At 40.0% G+C, this 24765-nt stretch overlaps 1 protein-coding gene across 3 annotated transcripts in view; it reads left to right on the top strand.

Moving 5' to 3' along the window:
* Positions 1–23603: 23603 nt before the first annotated feature.
* LOC117679186 (chondroitin sulfate proteoglycan 4-like) overlaps positions 23604–24765 on the top strand; it is a 38076-nt gene continuing 36914 nt past the window's right edge. For 2 of the 3 annotated variants that reach the window (XM_087885664.1, XM_034440871.3), the window contains exon 1: positions 23604–24223. In XM_087885664.1, the coding sequence (XP_087741790.1) occupies positions 24148–24223 (76 nt within the window). In that variant the 5' untranslated portion in view covers positions 23604–24147. The remainder of the gene's footprint in view (positions 24224–24765) is intronic. The other variant, XM_087885665.1, reaches the window with a different exon arrangement.

The raw sequence follows: 24765 nt of genomic DNA, 5'->3' as shown, positions 1-24765 counted from the left end.
ACTAGGGAGGAAATTAGCATCCATTGATTGTCACTTTCTCAAGCTGATAATTTTGTTATATCAAAACAGAATGCAAATTATAGGCAACTTTAATAGTGATTTAACCTCTCCTGTTTCTATCTGTGACTCTTTTTTTCAACTTCTATACCTGTGATGGCAAACCTATGGCACGCATGCCATAGGTGGCACGCATAGCCATATCAGTGGGCATGCAAGCTCAGCTCGGGCGCGCATGTGTGCGCCGGCCAGCTGATTTTCAGGCCTTCTGGGCCCACCAGAAGTTGGCAAATGGACCGTTTCTGGCCTCCGGAGGGTCTCCGGGGGGGGGAGGCCATTTTCACCCTCCCCAGATTCCTAGAGAGGCTCTGGAATCAGTTGAGAGAGAAAAACGGGCCTATCGGGCCATCGCGTGCCAGGAGCATGGGGAGGGGGGTCACGTGTGTATGCGTGGGGACGGGCACATAAAATTATGGGTGTGGGCACATGCGCGCACGACTCCCCTGCACCCCCCCTCCTGGCATGCGATGGCAAAAAAGTTAGCCATCACTGTTTTATATAAATGACATGATTGTGACCCTTTCTAAACCAGAATTTCACCCTCTCTTGCCCACTGTCCTATTTCAATTCTCTTGAATGCAAAAGACCTGGCCATTTTACCTGTATCCCAGGTGCGCTTTTACAGACGCTTAGCTGATTTAGTGTCCTATTGTTCTAAGCAATTTATTGAAGTCAATTTCACAATATTGCTGAGCACATTGTAAGCCGCCCTGAGTCTTCGGAGAAGGGTGGCATATAAATCAAAATTAAAAAAAAAAAAAAAAAAGCCGAGGCTCCTCCAATTTTCTTTGGAAACTGTTTTAAGTCTGCTATTAAATGGGAAGTTAACAAAAGACCAAATGAGGAAGTTAAAGATTTCAAGTGCCTAGACATCTACTTCAATTCTTCATCCTGTGGAATAATCAACTTTGTGAGCTTTCTACAGGTAGTCTTCAACTTACAACTTTTCTCTTAGTGACCATTCACAGTTATGATGGACTCCCCAAAAGGTACCTACAATCCAGTTCTGAAGTTCCATGTTCTATGCTTATGTCCTCATTTCACTAGAATTTGTTTGCATTTCTCTTGGAGCCCACATGAAACTGAGCTAACTTGAATTTTGGTTGAAACAAATTTTGGGGAGGAAATATCTGGTTCATCTCACCCTACTGGATAGATTTAAAGAGGCAAATTCTGATTCCGATCTGGTCTCTCATCCCTTATAGCATCATCACTCAGCCAAGATAAAGCCTTAAAGGAATGGTCAAACAATTGGCAACTCCAAATCTTAACCAACAAATGCTCTGTTTTACACATTGGCAAAAAAAAATCAGAACACAAAATACAACCTGGGCGGATATGACCTAACAGACGACCCTCACTCTGTCAAGGACCTTGGAGTACTCATATCAAATGATCTAAGTGCCAAAGCCCATTGTAACAACATGGCCAAAAAGGCATTAAAGGTGTAAACCTAATCTTGCGTAGCTTCTTCTCCGGTAATATTACACTACTAACCAGAGCATACAAAACATTTGCTAGACCAATTCTCAAATACAGCTCATCTGTCTGGAACCTGCATTGCATATTGGACATTAATACAATTGAATGTGTCCAGAAATATTTCACAATAAGAGTCCTCCACTCCTCCGCTCGCAACAAAATACCTTATGCCACCAGACTAAACCGCCTTCGGTATGACCTAAGCATAGCTCATAAAATCATCTGCTACAATGTCCTACCTGTCAATGAATACTTCAGCTTCAACCACAACAATAATCGAGCACACAACAGATACAAACTCATGGTAAACCAATCCAAACTAGACTGCAGAAAATACGACTTCAGTAACAGAGTTGTCAACGTCTGGAATGCACTACCTGACTGTGGTTTCATCCCAAAGCCCCCAAAATTTTAGCCTGAGATTGGCTACTGTTGACCTCACCCCATTCCTAAAAGGTCTGTAAGGGGCGTGCATAAGAGCATCAGCGTGCTTACCATCCCTGTCCTAATGTTCCCTTTAATTGTATTCATTTTATGTATTCAATTCGTGCTTATACTTATATATATTATCTAATATGTACTTGACAAATAAATAAAAAAATAAAAATAAATGAACTAAAACAAAGTATTTGGGATTAAGATCTATAAAATGACAGGGTCAAAATCATCCAGCCCTCTAATGGCACAATTGAAAGTTCTCCATGGCATGGATGACTCCTAGTTATCTCCACACTGTAACATCCTGGCTTAGATTGGTGCACTATCTATTACCAAGACCTTAGGCAAATTTAAGAGTCTTCCATACCAAAAGAAATATATGTTTGCCCATTACAGAGACTGGGTCAGTGATACATGTATTGTTATACTATCCATTGTAGCACCCATGATGTCTGGTACTCATAATCATTGGATTATCAGAAATTTTAGTTTTTCTCTGATCAAGAAATTACAATCTTCCTTTTGCAAGACCTAACTTGGACAGCCACTATAAAGGTTGCCTAGTTTCTAGATATAACTACAATTTACAGAAGCTGGGTGATATCCTCTTCTCATTAATGGTTTCACATTTGCTTTTCCCCTGTATTTTAAATTTTGTACTTTCCTGTATTTTATTAGTCTGGGCTCATAAATAAATAACTTAATATATAACCTTTTTTGTGGTTACTCTGTGTGTTAGGATGTGAAGAATGTTGCTTATACCCAGAAGTTCTTGAAAAGAGAAAAGGATAAATGAGAAATGTATGAAATTTTAGTTTTATAAAACCTTAGTGTTCATGAATGTTAATGAGGAAAACAGCTTTCATGCTATCTTTCAAAGGTCAGTCTTCACATCCCTTTTACAGGGTGCTAAAGAACAGAGATTAATCTATCCCACGGGTACCAAAGCATATATTTTGAAAGTTAGGTATCATAATTAACACCTGTCTATAGCACCGTATCTCTTTAAATAGCTGTTTTGATCACTGCAAAGTTTTGAAAGTATTTCCTGACACCTGGAAATTTGGTAAATATTTCCTGTTTTTATTGTGTCTGGAGAAGACAGGAATTTCCCAAGTTGAATCTGACTCCTTGACAGACACTTGGATGACCTACAAATGGGTATTTGTTTTTTTCCTTATTGGATATCAATATGAACTCATTTTATTTTGGAAAAGACAAAATTGACTGTTGGGGTTCAAAACTAGTTAAATGCTGACTGTGATATTATTTTTTGTGATAACATTGTACAAGTGGTGAGTATAACATTAGTTTTAACATGCAATTCATAATAGTTATTAGCCATCCTTGCTATTTTTTAATCATTCTTGGTGGTTGCAATCTAAACACAATTACAAAAGAGTAAGCCTATGGAACAAACTAGAAGAGATAGTAGTGTAATCCTCCCATCCATCCACCCAGCAAATGCAGAAAATATGTATAGGAACACTCTCTAACTCTCATAAACTGATGACAGATAGCAGATAACCTCTGACAAATTTCATTCCTCAAAAACAAATCCTTGATATATTATATTCACAGTTTCGTATTTCAGTTCTATGCCCATCCATCCTTTAGTTCACCTTGGTGCTCAAAACCAAGGGCAGCATAATGTCTTTGGATAACTTTGTCCATTTTAAAGAAAGCATTTGTTCAATTCTTTATTCCAAAATATTTAGGCCACTCTGTTAGTATTCCAATCCTCCCAAGTTGGCTTACAAAATACCGGCAACAACTACCGGTATCAGGAGGCTAAAGATAACAAGAGATCAGTTTGGTGTAGTGATTAAGGCATCCAACTAGAAAATGGGAGACGGTGAGTTATAGTACTGCCTTAGTCACAAAGCCAGCAGGGGACCTTGGGCCCAGTCACTCTCCTCCCTAGGAAGGAAGTAATGATAAACCATTTCTGACAAACCTTGCCAAGAATACTACAGGGCAGTGGTGAAATTCCAATTTTTTTTTACTACTGGTTCTGTGGGCGTGGCTTGGTGGGCATGGTGTGGCCTGGTGGGCGTGGCTGGGGAAGGACACTGCAAGATCTCCATTCCCATCCCACTTCAGGGGAAGGATACTGCAAAATCTCCATTCCCACTCCACTCTGGGGCCAGCCAGAGGTTTGCCGGTTCTCCGAACTACTCAAAATTTCCGCTACCGGTTCTCCAGAACCTGTCAGAACCTGCTGGATTTCATCCCTGCAGCAGGGATATGTTCAGGCTATTTCTGAGAATTGGACACACTTGATTGAATGAAGAAAAAAAGGGACAGAACAATACCAATACTACTTTAATATTCAAATTCTCAAAAACCTTTGAACAAAAGCACTTTGGCTTCACAGCAGTCTCAACTTAATGGCTTCTATACCAGAGTTAAATGAACTTAGCTTTCCGATGCCATTGATAACCATGGAAAGATAAAAATCAACCACCATAAACTTTTCAGGGACTAGAGCATGATATGGTTTCTATGCATAAATCCATGTATAAATCCATCTTGTTCTTAACCAAGGGCATCAAAATGTCTTTGGATAGCTTTGTCCATTTTCATTTCTTATTTATATATCAGTCACTTGCTTATTACAGAACAATCACATATTAGATTACCCATATTGGCACATTACTCTTTATTTCCCTCTTCCTGGCTCCAGTTAGAGAATATGTACTCTGTACTCTGATGTACTCTGATATTTTTATGGCATTCTTATTTATTATTACAGTCAGGTCAAAATGGTGAACATTCGTCCAAACACAATCATCAGATGTCAAACCTGACTTGATGGCACTTAGTTAACACTTATTATCTAAGAAGATTGGTGGGGTGGAGGTTTTTAGCCAAATGTTGGTAACAATTGTGGATATTTTTATTTGAATAGTTGCAAGAGTGAGTTGGATTTGCTGGCCTAAATTACCCATTTCTTTTTTATTCTACTGTGATGCTATTTATTTGTCACTGGTTTTATTCATACTGCTCTAATGTTGTAAATCACTCTGCAGATTCTGAGGAAAAGTAGAGTATTCTTAAACAAATAATCAGAACAAAAACAACAGAATAATTCTAAAAATCTTTCTGTCAACCACAAATTGATAGCAAAATATTAGAAAAATAATATTGGTTGTCTTTTTAATTTTAAAATGTACTACTTGGAGAATTCTGTGCTTGTCAACATGATGAGAAATGGATTTTCAAAGTGCAGAAATGAAGATCAAAGCATTCCTTCTCTTCCTAGGTCTATTTTTGAAGAACAAGGCCAAAACACAAAACTGAAAAGCTATTGAAATCCAAAAACAATATTAGCAAGACCTGAAGAATGGAATACAATGGAAGAGGAGAATGCAAGAGAGTCCTTGCAGCTGTGACACATTTTCCTACTTGCTATTTTTAGCATGCTATTCCTGATTTTTATTTTGGATTTGTTTGGCCTCCTATAATACTTCCCTAACTCTTTTATAGCTCTTCCTTATAGAATGCATTTCAAACATTCTTTTCTTTCCTTCAAAGGAAACCCAAGGACTCCTAGCCAGCTTTATAGATATGTGTTTATCTTGGCAAAGTTAGCTTTCTTGGTCAGTATCATTTGAGAAAACTGGTTTTTTTCTTTTGCTTCTTAGTATTTATGATTTTCTAGATCTCCTTTGAATGAAGTTATGTAGATTTATTTTATTTATATATCAAACTCTTCATCTCCCTTATATTAGATTATTAGATTAGTAAAAGTTCAGGTCTAACATTATATGCAGATCCAGCCAGTGATGAAATCCAAATTTTTTACTGCTGGTTCTGTGGGTGTGGCTTGCTGGGCATGGCAGGGCAAGGTTACTGCAAAATCTCCATTCCCACCCCACTCCACAGGAAGGATACTGCAAAACCTCCATTCCCACCCCACTCCAGGGGAAGGATACTGCTAAATCCCCATTCCTTCCCCACTCCTGGGGGAAGGATATTGCAAAATCTCCATTCCCACCCCACTCTGGGGCCAGCCAGGGGTGATATTTGCCAGTTCTCCAAACTACTCAAACTTTCCGCTACCGGTTCACCGAACTGCTCCAATTTTCTGCTACCGGTTCTCCAGAACCTGTCAGAACCTGGTGGATTTCAACCCTGGATCCAGTGAAATTTAGAATTAATAGAACATTTGGATTTTCCAAATGGAAATAGAGATTTAGAAAAAGATCACTGAAATTCTGCCCAAAAGAGATTTTGTATGACCATATATCCTAGTGCAGTGAGGACATCCCTTTATATAAAAGCTTTTTAATAGTAGGTGCTGTGTTTGAAACTCTCCTTTATTGGAAGGGCTGCTAGTCTATTTTACAGAGTTTGGTCCTAGGTTGTTTCATGGCTTTTGGGATTACAGCACTAATATAGGACTTAATGTATCACTTCATTGTCCCATTGTCCCATACTGGTTCTTTTCTTATTCTTTTGTTTATTATTTTAATCAACTAAAGCAGTGCTTTTCAACTTTGCCAAATTTAAGATGGCTGGACTTGAACTCCCAGAATTCCCTAGCTAGCCCAGAATTTTGGGAGTTGAAGTCCACCCATTTTAAACTTGCTAAGTTTAAGAAACATTGAATTAAAACAACCAACATTCTGATCTGGGGCCTTTACTGTCCCAATATCTTGAATTAGACATGCAAACGTTATCAGTTTAAGCTCAAATCATCTTACTGTTTCAATTGCTATGCTTTTTATAACATTTTTGCCTGACGCAGAGATTAGATTTGGAAGCACACTTTTTTTTTTCCTGAGTTGACTTTTATTTCCCTAAAGGGGAATATTCGAACCTGAAAGTAATTGTTAGCTCATTTTGTTGGGGTCAGCCTAATCCTTCATTCCAACTCCATTAAACTATTAACCAAGATAATGCTATTTTAGTGCCCTTTAGGCATTAAAATTTATTTGTACTTTGTAGGATGTGCAACAAAAAAATGAATGTTCTTGTGAATCATGGATGAGAAGCGAAATGTCTTCAAGGAAAAAAACAGGAAAGTCCAGTTGTCTCCTGAAAAAGTGCCTTTGGGACAAACATGACCTGGATGACTGGGAATCTCTACAGACGTTTAGCTATGCAATTTGGGATGAACACCCTTTGAATGGTGTGGGAGTAGGAATGGATTTCCAGAGAAAAATTGCAGACTACAGGAACCAGGTGCACTACTCAGGTGACCCTGAGGACACACATAAACGTCCAAGTGCTTCAATAACCTTCTAAAAGGATGCAAATGACCAGCTGTCTGCAAGGAGTATAAATCCTTCCATTCCCCACTATCCCATCAGAGCTGAAGAAGCTTCTTGGATGAGAAGCGAAACGTCTTCAAAGAAAAAACAAGAAAGTGCAGGAGGCAGTTGCCTCCTGAAAAAGCACCTTTGAGACAACCATGACCTGGATGACTGAGAATCTCTACAGACTGCTAATTATTTGTAAAATATATGGAAAGAATTACTTATTACTTTTATATTATCATTTTCAGTGATAAGCATTACTTCTCTTCATAAGAAGAGAGAGAGAAAGAGAGGGAGAAGGAGAGGGACAGGGACAGGGGGAGAGGGACAGGGATAGGGAAAAATTAAGAGAAACTTTAACAGTGTTTTTCAATACTTATGAAGCTATGGATTTTGTTGTGTCATTTCATATTATTTGCAATTTTTTAGGAGCATGGTGAGTGAAGTCTTTTCTGTTAATCTTTTTGGATTAATAGAGGGCTGGGTGAAACCTTTTCTATATAAAAAAAGGAAACTGCTCTTTTCAGGAAAATTGCAACTTATCCTCAGTTGATGGAAACAATGCAACTTTCAGACAGAATGGTGCCAAAGGACCAGTGAATAACTTTCCCAGTGAAGGAGATAAGCAATGTAACAGCTGATAGATGTGAACATTGTGACCTAAGGCTGTAACCCTGATAAAGAATTTTCAAGTATTATAGGCACTCCCTTATTATGGCCACTGCCTTATTCATTCATTCCCTAATCCATTACAATGAATAAGATTCTGGGGGTCATGAAATATCAGTCATACTCAAAGAGCATATTGGGATAGCATTTTGGGGTAGAGGTCAAAAGCTCCATCTAGCACAAGGGTGTCCAATCTTGGCAACTTTAAGACTTAATAAAAGAGAAATTTTCTGACTGTGAGAACGTGGAACAGAATTTGCCTTCGGAAGTTGTGGGAGCTTCATCACTGGAAGCTTCCAAGAAGAGACTTGACTGTCATCTGTCAGAAATGATGTCTCCTGCTTGGGCAGGGGGTTGGACTAGATGACTTACAAGGTCCCTTCCAACTCTTAATCTAATCTAATCTAATCTAATTAATCTAATCTAATCTAATCTAATCTAATCTAATCTAATCTAATCTAATCTAATCTAATCTAATCTAGACTTCAACACCCAGAATTCCCCAGCCAGCCATGCAACAACCATTTCTGGGAGTTAAAGTCTGCAAGTCTTAAAGCTGCCAAGTTTGAACATTCCTGATCCAGCAAAATAAAGAGCAGCAGAGTGAGGCTGCAAATGAACACATCCAAAGATATCATTTTAAAGTAATGGGACAGTGTCCCTCCAGCTGAGGGGGAAGAATGAAAGAATGTGTATGTAAGGAACCAAGGCAGTATGAATATAGCATGTACACATATGTTCCATGTGTAGATAATAGATATCAGTGAACTGATTTCTTTTTTACCATGGTTAGTGTTTGAGAGCCCAGACTGCCTAATCTTTGTTCCTTAAATTATTTTACAGAAAAACATCTCAGAGAACATGTGATCCTGTCCGCAAAGCAGAGATAATTAACTTTAAACAGGTTTGAAGGTAGAAAAATGTCAAAACCAACCCAGCTTTTATCATTCTCGCCAATCTGAAGAGCAGTTGCTGTTACCAATTGTCTGAAAGTACAGTAAATCTGACTGGCCTATTTAGATTGAACAGGCAGATAGAGAGGATTGCACAGTATCAATATGTTTCTGCCCTTGGAATACACACTCAGGGGGTGAGAAGGGATTGTCATTAATAAACTCCTTATGATGATAAATACAATACCTTCCTACTGGGGAGGACAATGCACCCCCACATTAGTGTTCCCTATTGTTCCTTCTCCAGTACAGTAGTGGCCAAAATTGAGGCTTGATGGCTAATAACGCCACTTTTTTTTGGAGTTTCAAGATAATCATATTCCACTGCTGGAATGGCCTGGGAATAGTCCAGAGCTTAACCTAGGGTTGAAATCCAGCAGGTTCTGACAGATTCTGGAGAATCGGTAGCGGAAAGTTTGATCAGTTTGGAGAACCAGTAGTGGAAAGTTTGAGTAGTTCAGAGAACCGGCAAATACCACTTCTGGCTGGCCCCAGAGTGGGGAGGGAATGGAGATTTTGCAATATCCTTCCCCCAAAAGTGGGAAGGGAATGGGGATTTAGCAGTATCCTTCCTCTGCCACGCCCACCAAGCCACGCCCATCAAGCCATGCCCACAGAACCGGTAGTAAAAAAAATTTGGATTTCACCACTGTCTTAACCCAATTGAAAATCTATGGAGCCGACTAAAGAAACTTGTTAGTCAGAAGTGACCCAGCAATAAAACTCAGTTAATAGGAGCAATCATTCAATCTTGGTTTCACATTATAACAGCTGCAGAACTAAAAGACTTGGTTCACTCCATGGGAAGACATTGTAAGGCCATAATTCGTGCTAAAGATTACCTAACTAAGTATTAACTGACGTGATAATCTTTGTATATCTCATTTTTTCTATGGTGATAATTTTTGTATATCTCGTTTTTTCTACATGTTTCACTTTTCTTCTTTATACTGTAACTGCTATTCTAATAGCAAATCCTTCATAAAAATTATTACATTACATTCTTGATTAAATTATCTTTCCATTGATATATAATTTTATGGTACTACTCCAAAAAAAAGTGGTGTTATTAGCTAGTTTTAGAAAATACACTTTTCCCAAAAGGTTTCCACAATTTTGGACATTACTGCACAATTCACTGTTTATAACAGGTAGGAACTTATCCTGGTCTGGGCTTTATCTTTCTCTGATAATCATGGTATAATTAAGGTAGGACATCAGGAATTGACATGGTTCAGGGCAGCAAAGAGATGCCGAGGCTGTATTTCAGGCTATAATGCCTCATCAATTTCTCTTTTAAACTCATTAACTAAATAGGTGAACATGCAGAGTACTCAGCATTAGGTCAATCTGTTCCAAAAAGGCCTGCTTTGTTAAACATGTTTTCTAAGTGAAGATATTCTTTTCCTAGCTAGAATCAAGCTTTTATGTAGAAATCCCCTGTATTTGTGCAAAGACCTGCAGTATCTTTTTAGGATGTACATTCCTCGCAGCTGATATGTGTGCAGAGGTTTGGTATGGTCACAAGTATTTCAGACATCCTAATGCACTGATTGGTGTCTTCCCTTAATGGCCAGTGTGGTGGCCATCTCAATCAGTAACGTTTGCTTGGCTGGCAAGAGCAGTTTTAGAGTCACACGAAGGAATTTATTTGTACAGCCATTGCTCCGCTCTTGATTCGGATTTTGGTTGACCAAAATATTCAGCTGGCTGTGCCACGTACTTCCAAAGAACATAGTTTTAAGTCAGCGCAGTGTTGTTTACAACCGAAGTACTCCCAGGGGCTTTACTGCAGCTACTCCAAGCAATATAATTTGAACTAATAATATTCTTTTTTTTTTTTTTTTTTTAAAAAGCTAGTTTATTTTTAAACCTTGACATAATATAGCATGGAATCCATTGCCCAGAATTTAAAGTATTTTGTTAGACACCCAACTATGGTCTCCAGTGTTATGGAATGTGCTGTTTTATTTTTCCCTTGAGAATCTGAAAGGCTAAAAGTAAGATCACAACTAAACAAAGGCATATCAATAACAGGAAGCTGTTGGTGAGAAATACCCTGATCTTCCTGTAAATTCACGTCACCGCACTCCTCAGGGACAAAGGTGCACGAACAGCCCAGTAAATAATTATGATTTAATATGGGCCTTGCAATGCTGTTTACCGTACAACAACAAAAAAGAATTGTTTCTCAGGGTGCAAAAAAAGCAAATAACAGAAACCCGTATCAATCTAATCAGGAAACACTGATGTTATGTCTGGGTCAGCTGCTGAAAACAGGTTGTAACCCATCAGTGTATTGACTAGATAGCAGGACATGCACCCGAAGAGAAAGATCGGTCGTACAAAGCCCAAGTCTTTGGAAGAGAATAAACTGGAAAATAAAAACCAATCAACTTCTTGTATGCATTTTCCCCCTCTTGCAGAAAGCACAAACAGTTCAGAATGAGATTGCAAAATTCCTCTCAAGATGTTTACGGTCTTTGTTTGGAATTTACACACATTTTAAAAAAAGAAGCATCTTGTACTTTTTCTTTGCTTGTGTTTTTGTGCGTTGCAGTGTGGGAATCTTGTGGCTTGGCTGCCAGAGAAAATGCTATAGGAAGAGCAAATGCTTATAATGGCCTCTAGAGAACTTGGGATAAGTAACTCTCAAGTGGGACTCCAAGCATTTCCTAACAGGAGAGCTCCTTTTGGGAGGTTCTGGACAACCACTCTTCCAGCAAAGCATTCCGTTCTGCCCCCATGCCATATTCTCCTTTCCTTTCCCGACTGTGACTTTATCTGGGGTTACTGAGTGATGCCATTACTTGCTGGTTTTCTGGTTTTCCCCTTAGTAATTTTGGGACTCCTGCAAATCTTGTGGTTCTATTCAATTGGTGGATGCCTCCCTCTGGTATGCAGATGGTGCCATTTTGTCTGCAATCAGACTGGCATTTACTATATGTTCATTGTGAGGAATGAGGCTTTGATTGGCAAATTTTGAACTTGGAAACCCTGTTAGCTTATCTCCTATTTGACCTCAGGAGTAGGTTCATTGGAAGATTTCAAAACTGACAATGGCAGACGTGTTTGTTCAACTACACTTGATTACACCCATTCGTTTAGTGACCATTTCAAATCACAGCAGCACTGAAAAAGTGACTTACCATTATTTTATTTTATTTATTTATTGGTTCGATTTATATGCCGCCCTTCTCCGGAGACTCAGGGCGGCTTACAATGCGTTAAGCAATAGCCTTCATACTTTTATATATACCTGCTTAGTAGGGCTTTCGCCCTCCCCACCCCCAAGCTGTGTTCTTTTTATACAAAGTCAGCTTATTGCCCCCACAATCCGGGTCCTCATTTTACCTACCTCGAAAGGATGGAAGGCTGAATCAACCTTGAGCCTGGTAGGATTTGAACTTGCAGTAATTGCAGACAGCTGGTGCTACTTAACAGCACTTTAGTCTGCTGCGCCACCAAGGCTCTTATGAAGTCCTTGTACTTAGACCATCACAGCGTCCCCAGGGTCACATGATCAAAATTTAGGCAACTAGCATGTATTTATGATGGTTGCAGTGTCCCGGGGTCCTGTGAGTGCTATTTGTGACTTTTCCAGACAGCTTCGGACGAGCAAAGTCAATGGGAGAATTGGATTCACTTAATGGCCATATGATTCACTTAACAACTATAGTAATTCATTTAACAACCATGGCAAAAAAGGTCATAAAATCTGCCATGCTTAGCAATGGAAATTCTGATCCCAATGTTAGTGATATGCTGAAAACTTCCTGTAGCAGATGAGGGTTTCAGCAAGTTCTGACCAGTTCTGAAGAACCGGTAGTGGAAATTTTGAGTAGTTCGGAGAACTGATAGTAAAAATTCTGACTAGCCTATTCTCTGCCTACCAAGTCCCAGCTGATTGGGAGGAAATGGGGATTTTGCAGTATCCTTCCCCTGGAGTGGGGTGGGAATGGAGATTTTACAGTATCCTTCCCCTGCCACGCCCACCAAGCCATGCCCATCAAGCCACTCCCACAGAACCGGTAGTAAAAAATTTTGAAACCCACTACAATATATCATACTGTGTATTTTTCAGCTGAAAAGCCTCCATGGCTGAGGATGCTAAACATTTCCCATTTTTAATGGATTGTCTATCAATATCACTCTTCAGCTCAATGGCAAAAGTATTAGTAGAACTCTAGTGACGTTTATTTAATAAGCTGATATCTCTATAGTTCTCTATCTCATCTGCATGACCCTGGGAAGTTACTAGTTTTCTTCAAACAGCAAGTAGGAGTAGAGTTGGAGCCAAGGGTTTTTTTAAAAAATAATACAACTGGGCCTACTATTTCATACCACTAAAGTTTTTAAGTTTGTGCTTTGGGTGTGAGATATGGCCATCCACTCTTGGCTGACCTTGAAAGTTAGACATAATCATGCCTGATTGGCATTTGGATAGATTTATTTATTTTATTTATTGAATTTATATTGCCACCTATTCACCCATGGCAACTCAAGGCAGCTTACATAATATAAAACCACATTTAAAACCATAAAAACTAACAAAAAGAATCAAATAAATTAATATATAGTACAATATAACAAAATCACCCCCCCCACCTCCCACCCCGGCGACAACACCTCACGCGAGCCATTTAATGGGCTCTGGGTTCCCCAGGTCCACTGACAGAACCAGGTCTTCAGTGCCTTCCGGAAGAGGATTAAAGTGGGGGCCATTCTAATCTCTGGGGAAATGATGCTCCAGAGAGAGGGAGCCACCACGGAGAAGGCCCTTCTTCTGGGTCCCACCAGGTGAATCTCCCTCGGGGACGGGACCCACAACATTCCCTGTCTCCCTGCTCTGATGGGTTGGTTAGATGTGACTGGCAAGAGATGGTCCCTCAGATAACCTGGTCCCAAGCCATAATATTTAATATCTAATATTCCTGGGACTATTACAGCTTAATTAAAATGAGAAAATAAAAAAACATCATGGAGATAGAGTTAAATCCCTTTTGCATTTTGTCAAGGAAGTGACATAATCATGTCACCAGGAGTTAAGTTCAACTTGAAGGAGACTTTATCTCTTTTCACCTTCACAAATAGCCCTCCATGGTCCCTTCTCTGCCAGACATGTTAGATTTCAGCTTCCATAATTGTCAAGAAACATCATCATGGTCTGGACATTATGGGATTCAAGTTCAACATATTGAATCTGGATCACACTAAGGCTGGGAAACCCTAGATCCGTGGTGGCGAACCTATGGCACGCGTGCCACAGGTGGCACACGGAGCCATATCAGTGGGCACGCGAGCCATATCAGTGGGACTTCCTGAAGTTGGCAAATGGGCTGTTTTTGGCCTCCGGAGGGCCTCCAGGGGTTGGGGAAGGCCATCTTCACCCTCCCCAGGCTCCTAGAGATGCTCTGGAGCCTGGGGACAGCAAAAAATGGGCCTACCAGGCCCACCGTGCCATCATGTGCCAAAAGTGGGGGGAGAACGGGGGAGGATCGCACGCACATGCATGGGGGCGGGGCAAATAGAATTATGGGTGTGGGCACGCATGTGCATGACCCCCCTGCGATCTGCCCATTTTTGGCACGTGATGGCAAAAAGGTTAGCCATCACTGCCCTAGATAAAACGATGGAGCTCTTCCACAATGAACATGGAAAACATGTTTTAATCAATGTACTAATTAAAGACAAGTTCAAACATTTTTGCTGTTTTCTTTTGCTCACACAAAATCTGTATACCCCCCCCCAAAAAAAAAGCTTTAAAATATCTGTGGGATCTTGCATCACCACTTTATCCAGCTTCTCTCCCAAAATATTTTGGAGGTAATCAGGCAAGCAGTTACATAAAAGCCATTTAGAACAATTCAGTCTTTGTAAAAGAAGTCTGGGAAAAACACAATTTGCAAAAGGAAAAAAAAAGGCATCCTCATTTTGGCTTATTAGATTTTAAAGCTAAGTTCAAGCCAGGGCAGTAGTTTAATGCAAAAGTTTTGTAAAAAACAAACAATAAATAATAAATAATTAAGGCGCCCACAGTGGATTCTATCACCCAAGCTTCTAAATCTCTACCAATGCACTATTGAAAAGAATGCCAAAAGTCATTTTCTGAGAAATTTACAACAAAGAATCTCTAAAAAGAACTCAAAATATTTTTCAAATCATCTTTATATTTTTGTACCCATCTAAACTAATACTATGCCTCCAAAGGATCACTGTTTAAAATATTGCTGAGCATCCCTTGAAATTTTCGTCATGCTTCCAGATGCCCTGTGAATATTGGCTATGAATGAACATCTGGATTTGGTAGAACAAACACATAAATGTTCACATTTCAGAGGAAACCTCAATGCGCTCTGTCAGAGGTGACAGGAAACTAAAAAAGCCCTCAGTATCTGCAATGTCTTCAAGAAACAGTTCTATAAAGTTGGACCTATATTTTGGCATCCGTGCTCTGCTCTCAGTCTTGGAGCTTGTTGACTCAAGAGGAGACTATAGGTTTTCTGTGGATTCCTTGGTTGTTTGCTTGAAGATGTTTGATGAACAACAATAATGCAGGTGTATTAGATTATTCTAGTGGTATTAGATTATTATTATTTCTGACTTGGATGGTTGTGGAATTTTCTGGCATTTGAATTCTAGACCAACACAGACCACTCTTGTTTGTCTGCAGTTGCCTCACTCCCCTTCCTTGGACCTGACATCTAATTCTGCTTCTTGCCCTTTACAGCTATGACTCTGGAATTTTATGTACTTCTGTCTTGGGATTCTTAAATTCCTAGCTTCAGCTCACATTGGAATTGCTGGCAGTGCACCCTTGCTACTCGGCAATATCTGATCTTTCCTGACCGTTTGAACTGCAGTCCCATCATTAAAACTAATGAAACTTGCTAGGGTGATTGCTGAGTCTGGAACATAACAGAAAAGGACAGAAGATCAACTCTTTTTTTTTTTTTTTGTCTTAGCAAGACTGTTGATACTTCCGGTTCGTTTCTTTTTTCCTTTTTAGCAAGTCTGCTGAGCCATGTCTTCTTGTCTCACCTCCAAAAAGAAATTTCAAACAGATGGAATTCTGATTCCATCTTTTGAAACCTAATTGTTTGATTTTTGACTCAGTGCTTGCTTGTAGCTCTTCTGCCTTTGGCTGCTGCCCATAATCTTGATCTCAGTCTGATCTCAGCATGTGCTTACATATTATTCTTTCAAGAGATTGCTGCAGCCACAAAAAAGTTATTAGGTTCCCCGACAGGCAGGGCCGGATTTAGATGAAAAGAGGCCCTAGGCTATTCCACTTATGAGGCCCTTTTACCTATAGTGAAAGTGTAATTTTAATTTTGCTAACAATTTGAATGTAGGGAATGTAGGCCCCTCTTAATCTTGAGGCCCTAGGCTGAAGCCTAGTTAGCCTATAGGAAAATCTGGCCCTGCTGACAGGGAAACTTGATGTGTATAGATAAATACTCTTTGTATCTTCATATACCTTTTACTCAGCAATTCACTCTTCTAAATCTTTGGATTGCTCACCAAGGTTCTTTTCTCAAGTCACCCAGAACCTTTGGGGGAACAATGGGCCAGAAGAACATCCATGAGATGTTATGAAGTGTTTGCATTGCATCTGGAAGGTAAAATTACTTAGATTCTTTTAGAGTTAGATAGCTTTGGGCAAGTCCAGTAAAGGCCTCATCTTGAGATGTTAACTGGGGTGACTCTGAGACTATTAGCTCAGAGGAAGCGAACAGGAGCTTTTGAGACATGCTAGAGAGCATAAGGAATAGCCAGAAGGACAGTGGAAAGATCCAATGCAAAAGCAATGATCAGACAAGCGTAGTTTAAATCCATTCCAAGAAACTAACTTGAGAAAGCATCTCAGGCCCCACCCAAACAAAAAGCGAGGGAGGAAAAAAGCACATTCAGACTTTCAAGATTGTGTTATTATAGGTGTTATAGTAAAAGACGTTTTAGACCTTTATGGTCCTGGCTTCTTAAAGTGTGGTCTATTCTATCGTCTATAGCCCATTGTCTATATGTAGCCTACTCTATAGATCTGGTCTACTCTGGCTAGATCCCTAGCTTTTCTTGTTGCAAAAGCCTCCAGAGAAATAACAGCAGGTTGGCTTATAACAATGGTAAATACATTCTTGAGAAGAGGTTGATATATTCTTAAACCAAGAAACCACTGTTTAAATTATTTTGAAGCAATATCAGGCATGGCTGTTGAAAATATGGTGGGCCTGCAGTTGCAGATGATTTTGGAGGAAACGTTGGTGAGGCTTCAGGTTGGGTTACAGTCCTAAGACCCCATTAATGGCTCTTTCTGTATGACCTGTGGCAGGATCAGAATAAGGAATTGGCTCTCCTAGTCCTTCTTGATTTCTCAGCTGTCTTCAATACATGGTAATATTCTGAACCATCTCCAGTAGAGGGAGGGAGAGAAGGGAGAGAAACCACTATTTTGCAGTGGTTCTTATCCTTCCTCCAGGGTAACTACCAATCAATGACAGTGAGAAACAAAAGGTTGAGTCCTGAGGTTCTTTGTTGTGTAGTGGCACTATGTTTTACCCTTTCTCCCCTCCTAACTACATGAAACCACTGGGGGAAATCATTTGTTGACATGGGAGTCGAATCCCATAATGTGCAGTATATACATTGTGCATAGCTCAAATATGGAGCAGCAGTCAAGGTGTTGTCCCAACACCTTGAGGTTATGAAAATTTGGATGCGGCAGAACATATTTATGCTCAGTCTCAATGAGATGGCTATGCGTTCAGAGACTATCTAATAGAGGAGATATGCCATCTTTAGTCTTGGACACATATGATGTACTCCATCACTCTGAACTGGTTCATAATCTGGGTATCTGCCTGGACTCAAGTGTTCCTGTGATAGCTGTGCCAAGGGAGAGAATGACTAATTCAAAGTCATCCAGTGAACATCCATAGTTGTGGTTGGTTTAGATACTAACACCTTAACTACACAGCAACACCACCCTGCCTAAAGGTGTCAGTGAAACTGATATTTTTTATCTGTATACCATGTGCATTGCTTCTGACCTACAGTTTTTCCCTGTGAGTTTGAACTAGTTTTAAGCATTCCTAAATGCTTGGAGTTTGGATTCACCCCCTGCACCTATCAAATCTACATACAAGAATGTTTAGTGACAAGAATCGAAATGAGAGAAAATTTAATAAAATCATTCAAATAATCCAATTCACAAGGCTGCGTGTTTCCATTCCAAATAAATGTATTTATTCTTTGAGCAATATTCTGGTAAGTACAATTTATTTATTGTAATAAAAAGTCACGTTGAATAGGATGAAACAAATGCCTTCTTTAATTAAATAAAGGCTAAAAGCTTGTTATATTGACATCTTTTCCAATCCGATTCAGGAAAAAACAGCCATTAGCTGTTTTTCCCACTGGAGACAAGCATGAAATAAAAATAACAGTGACGTTATAGAGAACACAAAAGTGTTATAAGCCTTAAAAACCTCGTATGAGTCTATCAGAAATGTCCCAGCAGAAAACACATGACTGTTTGCCACACTGAACTTTGTATATGTGTGTAAAACCTTCAGTATTGTGTTGAACACGAGGCACAAATATCTCTAAGAATATGCTTCTTAAGGCCATTGTGGTTTATTTGGAAGAGAAACAAGTCTATATTTCTTTCTGTATTAAGAAAATGTATTAAAGCCCACTGAAGATAACTAAGTTAGAAATCAAGATCTCTCTATTTCTCCTTACTAATCACAACCCCGTTCCTTCATTATTAATTATTGTGTTGTTTTTTGTTCAGCTTTACTCCCATGTGCGCTGCTCAGGCATGCAATTGTAAGATGGGCAGCTATATAAATTGATGTAATAAATAATAAATAATAAAGTTTGTTATGACTAACCTATGTATCTACTTTAAAGTAGAAATGGGGGATACATAAGAAAAAAAACTCAGGGAAAAAACAACAAGAAGAATATCTTATGAAATATGTTTATGTCTATTAAGTAAAATTTTTGAAATGATATTTCTATGTTGAATCCTTTCCCATTCCTAAATAATCCTTAAAAATTATGCAAAGAGAAGATTTCTCTTCACCAAATCATTGTAATTCCTGTGTTGAGAACAAGATGTCCTTGTCAGAACAATATGCATTTTTCTTTCCTGGGGCCACAACTGCTTTCAACAGAGAGGGGGGGGGAAACATTCTTCATCTATGGCTTTTGTTGTTTACTTTCTTGGAGGATGGCAAATTTGTCTTCATGCCCACCTGCCTAGTCCTCAAACTCTGGGAATGGAGTGAAATGGGTGGCATGAGGACTGGGGCCAAATGGCTGAGGAGGCAAGTGTTGTGTGGGAATTGCTAGAGAATGCCTGTCACTGAGCCCCCTCTCACCATCCTCCAGGTAGATGGAGACCCTCAACAGGTGCACCCCAGTTGCCTGGACTCATTGGGTAGAAATAACTGGGGAAAGGCAGTCCATGAGAGAGCCAGGCTTTGTACTATATTTATTATACCACCTTTATTATTTTTATAAGCAACTCAAAGGGGAGAACATATTTAATACTCTCTCCTCCTCCTATTTTCCCCACAACAATAAACCTATGAGATGAGTTGGGCTGAGAGAGCGAGCAGCTGGCCCAAAGTCAACCTGCTGGCTTTGATGCCTAAGGTGGGACTAGAACTCCCTGTCTCCTGGTTTCTAGCTTGGTGTCTTGACCACTAGACCAAACTAGTTCTTTATATTGGACTTTAGAGGTGGCTTCTAGCATCTAGAACTTCATGCAGAAACCTACTGATTGGAATATATAAGTGAAAGAGGGAAGGCGGAGAGATAAAGCTGCAGGATAAAACTGGAAAAGACAACATTTCAGGTTTACTGTAGACATGCCTATGCAGTTTTCTTGATAGCAACATGGAATTGTTGCTAAATGTTGCTAAAACGTTTTCCTGAAATGTTTTCCCAACTTCCCAGTCTTGCCTACTATTCTTGAGATTTCCTACTGGCCTTTTTCCCAGTTCTGATCAGGACTAAAGCTGCTTCCCTTTAAGATCACCAGAGTTGGTTAGTTGCTGCCCCCTGGCGCAGATAGTTGGCATAATTAAGACCTCAATGGCATAATAATAGTAACAAAATAAAAATAAAAGGAAATTTAAAATGAAAGATATTACAACATATAAAGATTGCATTTCTTTTTGGAATTTGTTTAATATCTTTGTAATTGCAGTGTGCAGCGGCAGCCAAAAAAGCAAATGCAAATTCCTAAGTTGCATTAACAGAGGGATACAATCAAGATCAAGTGAGGTACTAATACCAAGCTATAAAGCCTTAGTAAGACCACATCTAGAATACTGCATCCAGTTTTGGTCACCACATTATTAAAAGGTGTTGAGATTCTAGAAAAGGTGCAGAGAAGAGCAACCAGGATGATTAGGGAACTGGAGATTAAAACATATGAAAAACAGTTACAGGAACTGGGCATGGCTAGTCTAGTGAAGAGGAGGACCAGGGGAGACATGATAGCAGGGTTCCAATATTTGAGGGGCTGCCACAGAGAGGAAGGGGTCAAGCTATTTTCCAAGGCACCTGAAGGTCATGGTCATAAGTGTGAAAAACAGTCATACCTCCATTTTTTCAGTGCCATTGTAACTTGGAATGGTCACTAAAGGAAGTCGAGGACTACCTGTAGTATGTTTTGGAGCTTCATGCATGCAGGAGCATTCATATAAATGATATAACATGGTAATGGATTAGTATATCTCAGTATTTCACGGTCTGGACAACTTGTATGGACGTCAACTCCCAGAATTCCCCAGCCAGCATACCGGCTGGAGAATTCTGGTAGTTGAAGTTTACATCTTAAAGATGCCAAGGTTGAGAAACACTGGTATGTATTATGTGATTAAGGAATTGAGATCATATTCTTTATATTTAATACATGTATAATATTGCTTATATTTAATATAATAAGATATTTTAACTAGACATTTGTGTTTTATTTTGTTTAGTGTATTTCACCACTGTTAAAATTACTTTTTTTAAAAAAAGACTTCCTTAATACACTTTCAGCAAATTAAGATGAACACACTGCATCGATTAGTGTTTGTATGTTTATAAACAATGAAGTATACTGAAATTTCATCATTGCACACATGCTGTTAAGGATGCATGCAGGTTTTAAAAGAGCACATTATTATACTAATTTGGATTTGTTTTAATAAATAGAGCCAGTTTGATATAATGGTTAAGGTGATGGCCTAGAAACTAAGAGACCGTGTGCTTTGGTCCTGCCTTAGGCATGAAAACATATTAGGGTGGGTGACCTTAGGCCAGTCACTTTCTTTCAGCCCAATCCACCTAACAGGGTTGTTGTTATGGGGAAAAGAGGAGGAGGAAAGAGTATTATGCATATTTGCCACCTCAAGTTATTTGTAAAAAATAATAAAGGAGAGATAAAAATATCAAAAAAATTAACAGATACTATTTTTGCTTTTTAGAGTTGATAACCTCTTTGTCCTTAGCCTTACATTGCCCTCCAGTGGTTATATTGCTCTCTTTGTTGGATGTATTTTATCTTTCGATCCATATAGATCAGTGTTTCTCAAGCTTGGTAGCTTGAAGATGGGTGGACTTCAACTCCCAGAATCCCCCAGCCAGCGCTGCTGGCTGAGGGATTCTGGGAGTTGAAGTCCACCCATCTTCAAGCTACCAAGCTTGAGAAACACTGATATAGATGCATACATACTACATGCAACGGGGAAAATATATATTATAGTGAAGTTGTTCTAAAGATCAAGATTTCTGCAACTATTAATAAGGTCACTTTTTACACTCAGAAGAGTAGCAAGTGGCATAGCAATTGTGAAAACTAATCACAGGTAGTCCTCGAATTACAACCGTTCGCTTAGTGACCATTTGAAGTTACGACGGCACTGAAAAAAATGACTTATAACCATTTTTCACATTCATGACCACTGCAGCATCCCCATGGTCATGTGATTTACATTTGGATGCTTGACAACGGACTCACATTTATGGTGGTTGCAGTGACTTGGGGTCATGTGATCATCTTTTTGCAACCTTCTAATGAGCAAAGTCAATGGGAAAGCCAGATTCACTTAACAACGGTGTTACTAATTTAACAACTGCAGTGATTCACTTAACAAACGCGGCAAGGAAAGTCATAAAATGGGGCAAAACTTACTTAACAAATTTCTCACTTAGCAACATAAATTTTGGGCTCAATTGTGGTCATAAGTTGAGGACTATCTGTAGTAGTAATTTGCTATGGAAGAGGAAAATGGTAATTGACCTTGACTTGCAGTTAAAAAAAGCCTTCTCCAAAGAGCTTTCTGGAAGCCTGGGGACTTTAACCAAAGCCTAACTTTATCACTGGGATTTCCAATGGAAAATTTTAATTAAATTTCACTTCAATTAAATTAAATTTCAAACAATCTCCAAATAGTTGTTTTTGCACTGTTTCTGCAAAATCTGCTCTGTATGACTTGAAAAATCCTCTGAAATAATAGAAGATATGATTTTCAGGTAATTTAGAGACCATATGAGCAAAATGATTATACCCTTTTCTTAAAATTGGAGTATTTTTTCATTGTATAGATATACTGTGTATACATGTACAATGACAATAAAGTTGTTGCTGTTGTTGTTATTATTATTATTATTATTTTAAGTGGAACTCTATTTGAAAATCTTCCTAACAATTGCATAAAAATGATAAGATGCTATCTCTTGGATTTTACAGTCACATTTCAGTCATGTTGCAAATACATGAAGCATTTGTCATCTGTACTCTCAACATCATATTGCCATGAACATCAAATGCTTAAAAATGAAAGGCTAGGTGCAATTTATTTATTAAGCCTTAGAAATCTGTCTTTGACGATGGAGCCCGAGACACAAATGTGATCCTATACCAACAAATGTTTCCATAGAACTCTTCACATTATCAACCTAATTCCACATTTCGTAATTAAGTACAAAACCTCATTACAAGTTTCAGCTGGCAAAGCATGCTGACATAAGTGGCCCAGAAATATCCTTCCATTTGCAGAAAGAACTGATAAGAAGAAACTCATTGGAAGGAAACAGGAATAGAATAATTTGTGTCAATCTCTCTTTCCCATAAAACTTCTTACTCTATTATATTCTTGAGCAGTTTTCCCAACCTGGACAATTTTTAGACTGGGCGCTGTGGCCTTTAAGTTCCTGAATTCACCAGTTAGCCCAATCATTGCCAAGTGCAAGCTGTGGTCACCAATTAAACATGTCCTAATACACAATAATATTCTCAAAGAACAGAAGGTGTACAGAAAACAGCTCACTACACTAGATGCCTTCCAGCTATGTTGGGCTTCATATCTCAAAGTATCTAGCCATCCCAACCAAGGAATAGAAATTCTAGATCCCAGTATTTGAGGTACTCTTGAATAATGTAAAGATATTCCTAGGGGTGAAATCCAGCAGGTTCTGACAGGTTCTGGAGAACCGGTAGTGGAAATTTTGAGTAGTTCGGAGGTTCTCCGAACTAGCAAATACCACCTCTGGCTGGCCCAAGAGTGGGGTGGGAATGGAGATTTTGCAATATCCTTCTCCCAGGAGTGGGGAGGGAATGGTGATTTTGCAGTATCCTTTCCCTGCCACGGCCACCAAGCCATGCCCACCAAGCCACACCACGCCCACAGAACCAGTAGTAAAAAAATTTGGATTTCACCACTGGGTACGCCTCAATTTAACCACCATTAGTTTACCCAAAGGTGCTTTTTTTCAAGAGGCAACTGGACTTTCTGTTTTTTCTTTGAAGACGTTTTGCTTCTCATTCAAGAAGCTTCTTCAGAGCTTGAAGAGATGGGAAGGTGTGCCCGTGGGGAAGACTTGGCGACGACATGTTGCCGTATAGCCTCAGACTGCAATTGTGTCAGGTGTGATCAATAACATATTGCTGTGTTTGTGGATGCCAGATCAGACGTCTCGGGTGGAGCTGGCCACTGGAAGCACCTCAGAAAGTTCCCAGGGCTTCACCGGACGGGCAACTGCAACAGCTAGAAAGAGGACAACTATGAGCCTGCCCTGCTCTCCTCCTGCCTCTCCCCCTTCCTGCCTGCCTCTCCCCCTTCCTCGCCCCTCGGTGTAACCTGACCCGAACTGCAAGCGCGCCAGCAAGAGAGCACCAGTTGTTGGCAGGCGGAGCCCCGCCATTCAGGCCCTGAAAGCGGCCTCTGTTAGTCTGGGCCGCCGGGGGCTCTCGCCCTCCGACCCCCGGAGAAGACGGCATGGCCCCCGGCTGGTCTTCAAGAGCTTTCTTGCTGCTCCTTCTGATGCTCGCTAGGAGCCGAGAGACGCTCGCAGGTAGGGCTCGACTTGCGCCTGCGGGCGGACAGGTGAGCGAGCGCGCGGCGACTGGACGCGCAAGAGCCCCGGGATACGTCCTCGAGCGTCTTCTCCTCCGAGATTCTTCCTGCTGGGCCGGCTGCCTCTGCAAAAGGATGGGCCAGGCTGCCAGAGTTGGCGCCTGAGGCGCGGCTGTGAGTGGCTGGATTCCGCGGCGCCACCTGTGTGCCGGCGGCAGCGCTTGGAGAGGGAAGGGGCGAAGGCAGGCCGGGCGAGGGCAGAGGGAGAAACAAAGCCGTCATTGGGGCCGGAGAAGGGGAGTGGGGTTCATTCCTCAGCCAAACAAAATCTAAAAGGGGAGGGGGAACCCTACTGGTTCTTTTGGACAAATGTCAGCATAACTCATTCAATTATAGTGTCCAGATGAGTGCACATCTGTGTAGACTGTAGAGAAGAACAGAATAAAATAAGAGAGTTGGAAGGAACCTTGTAGTATATATTGGAGGTGGTGACCCTTTGAGAGCTGTATGCAAGGAAATTTCATTTTAATGTATGCTGAT

The sequence above is a fragment of the Pantherophis guttatus genome, chromosome 2, assembly GCF_059756535.1.
Source record: "Pantherophis guttatus breed Tessera chromosome 2, ASM5975653v1, whole genome shotgun sequence".
In the NCBI taxonomy this organism is placed as follows: Eukaryota; Metazoa; Chordata; class Lepidosauria; order Squamata; family Colubridae; genus Pantherophis; species Pantherophis guttatus.
Note: the sequence above shows the minus strand (reverse complement) of the source record. Positions and strands in the feature narration are given on the sequence as shown.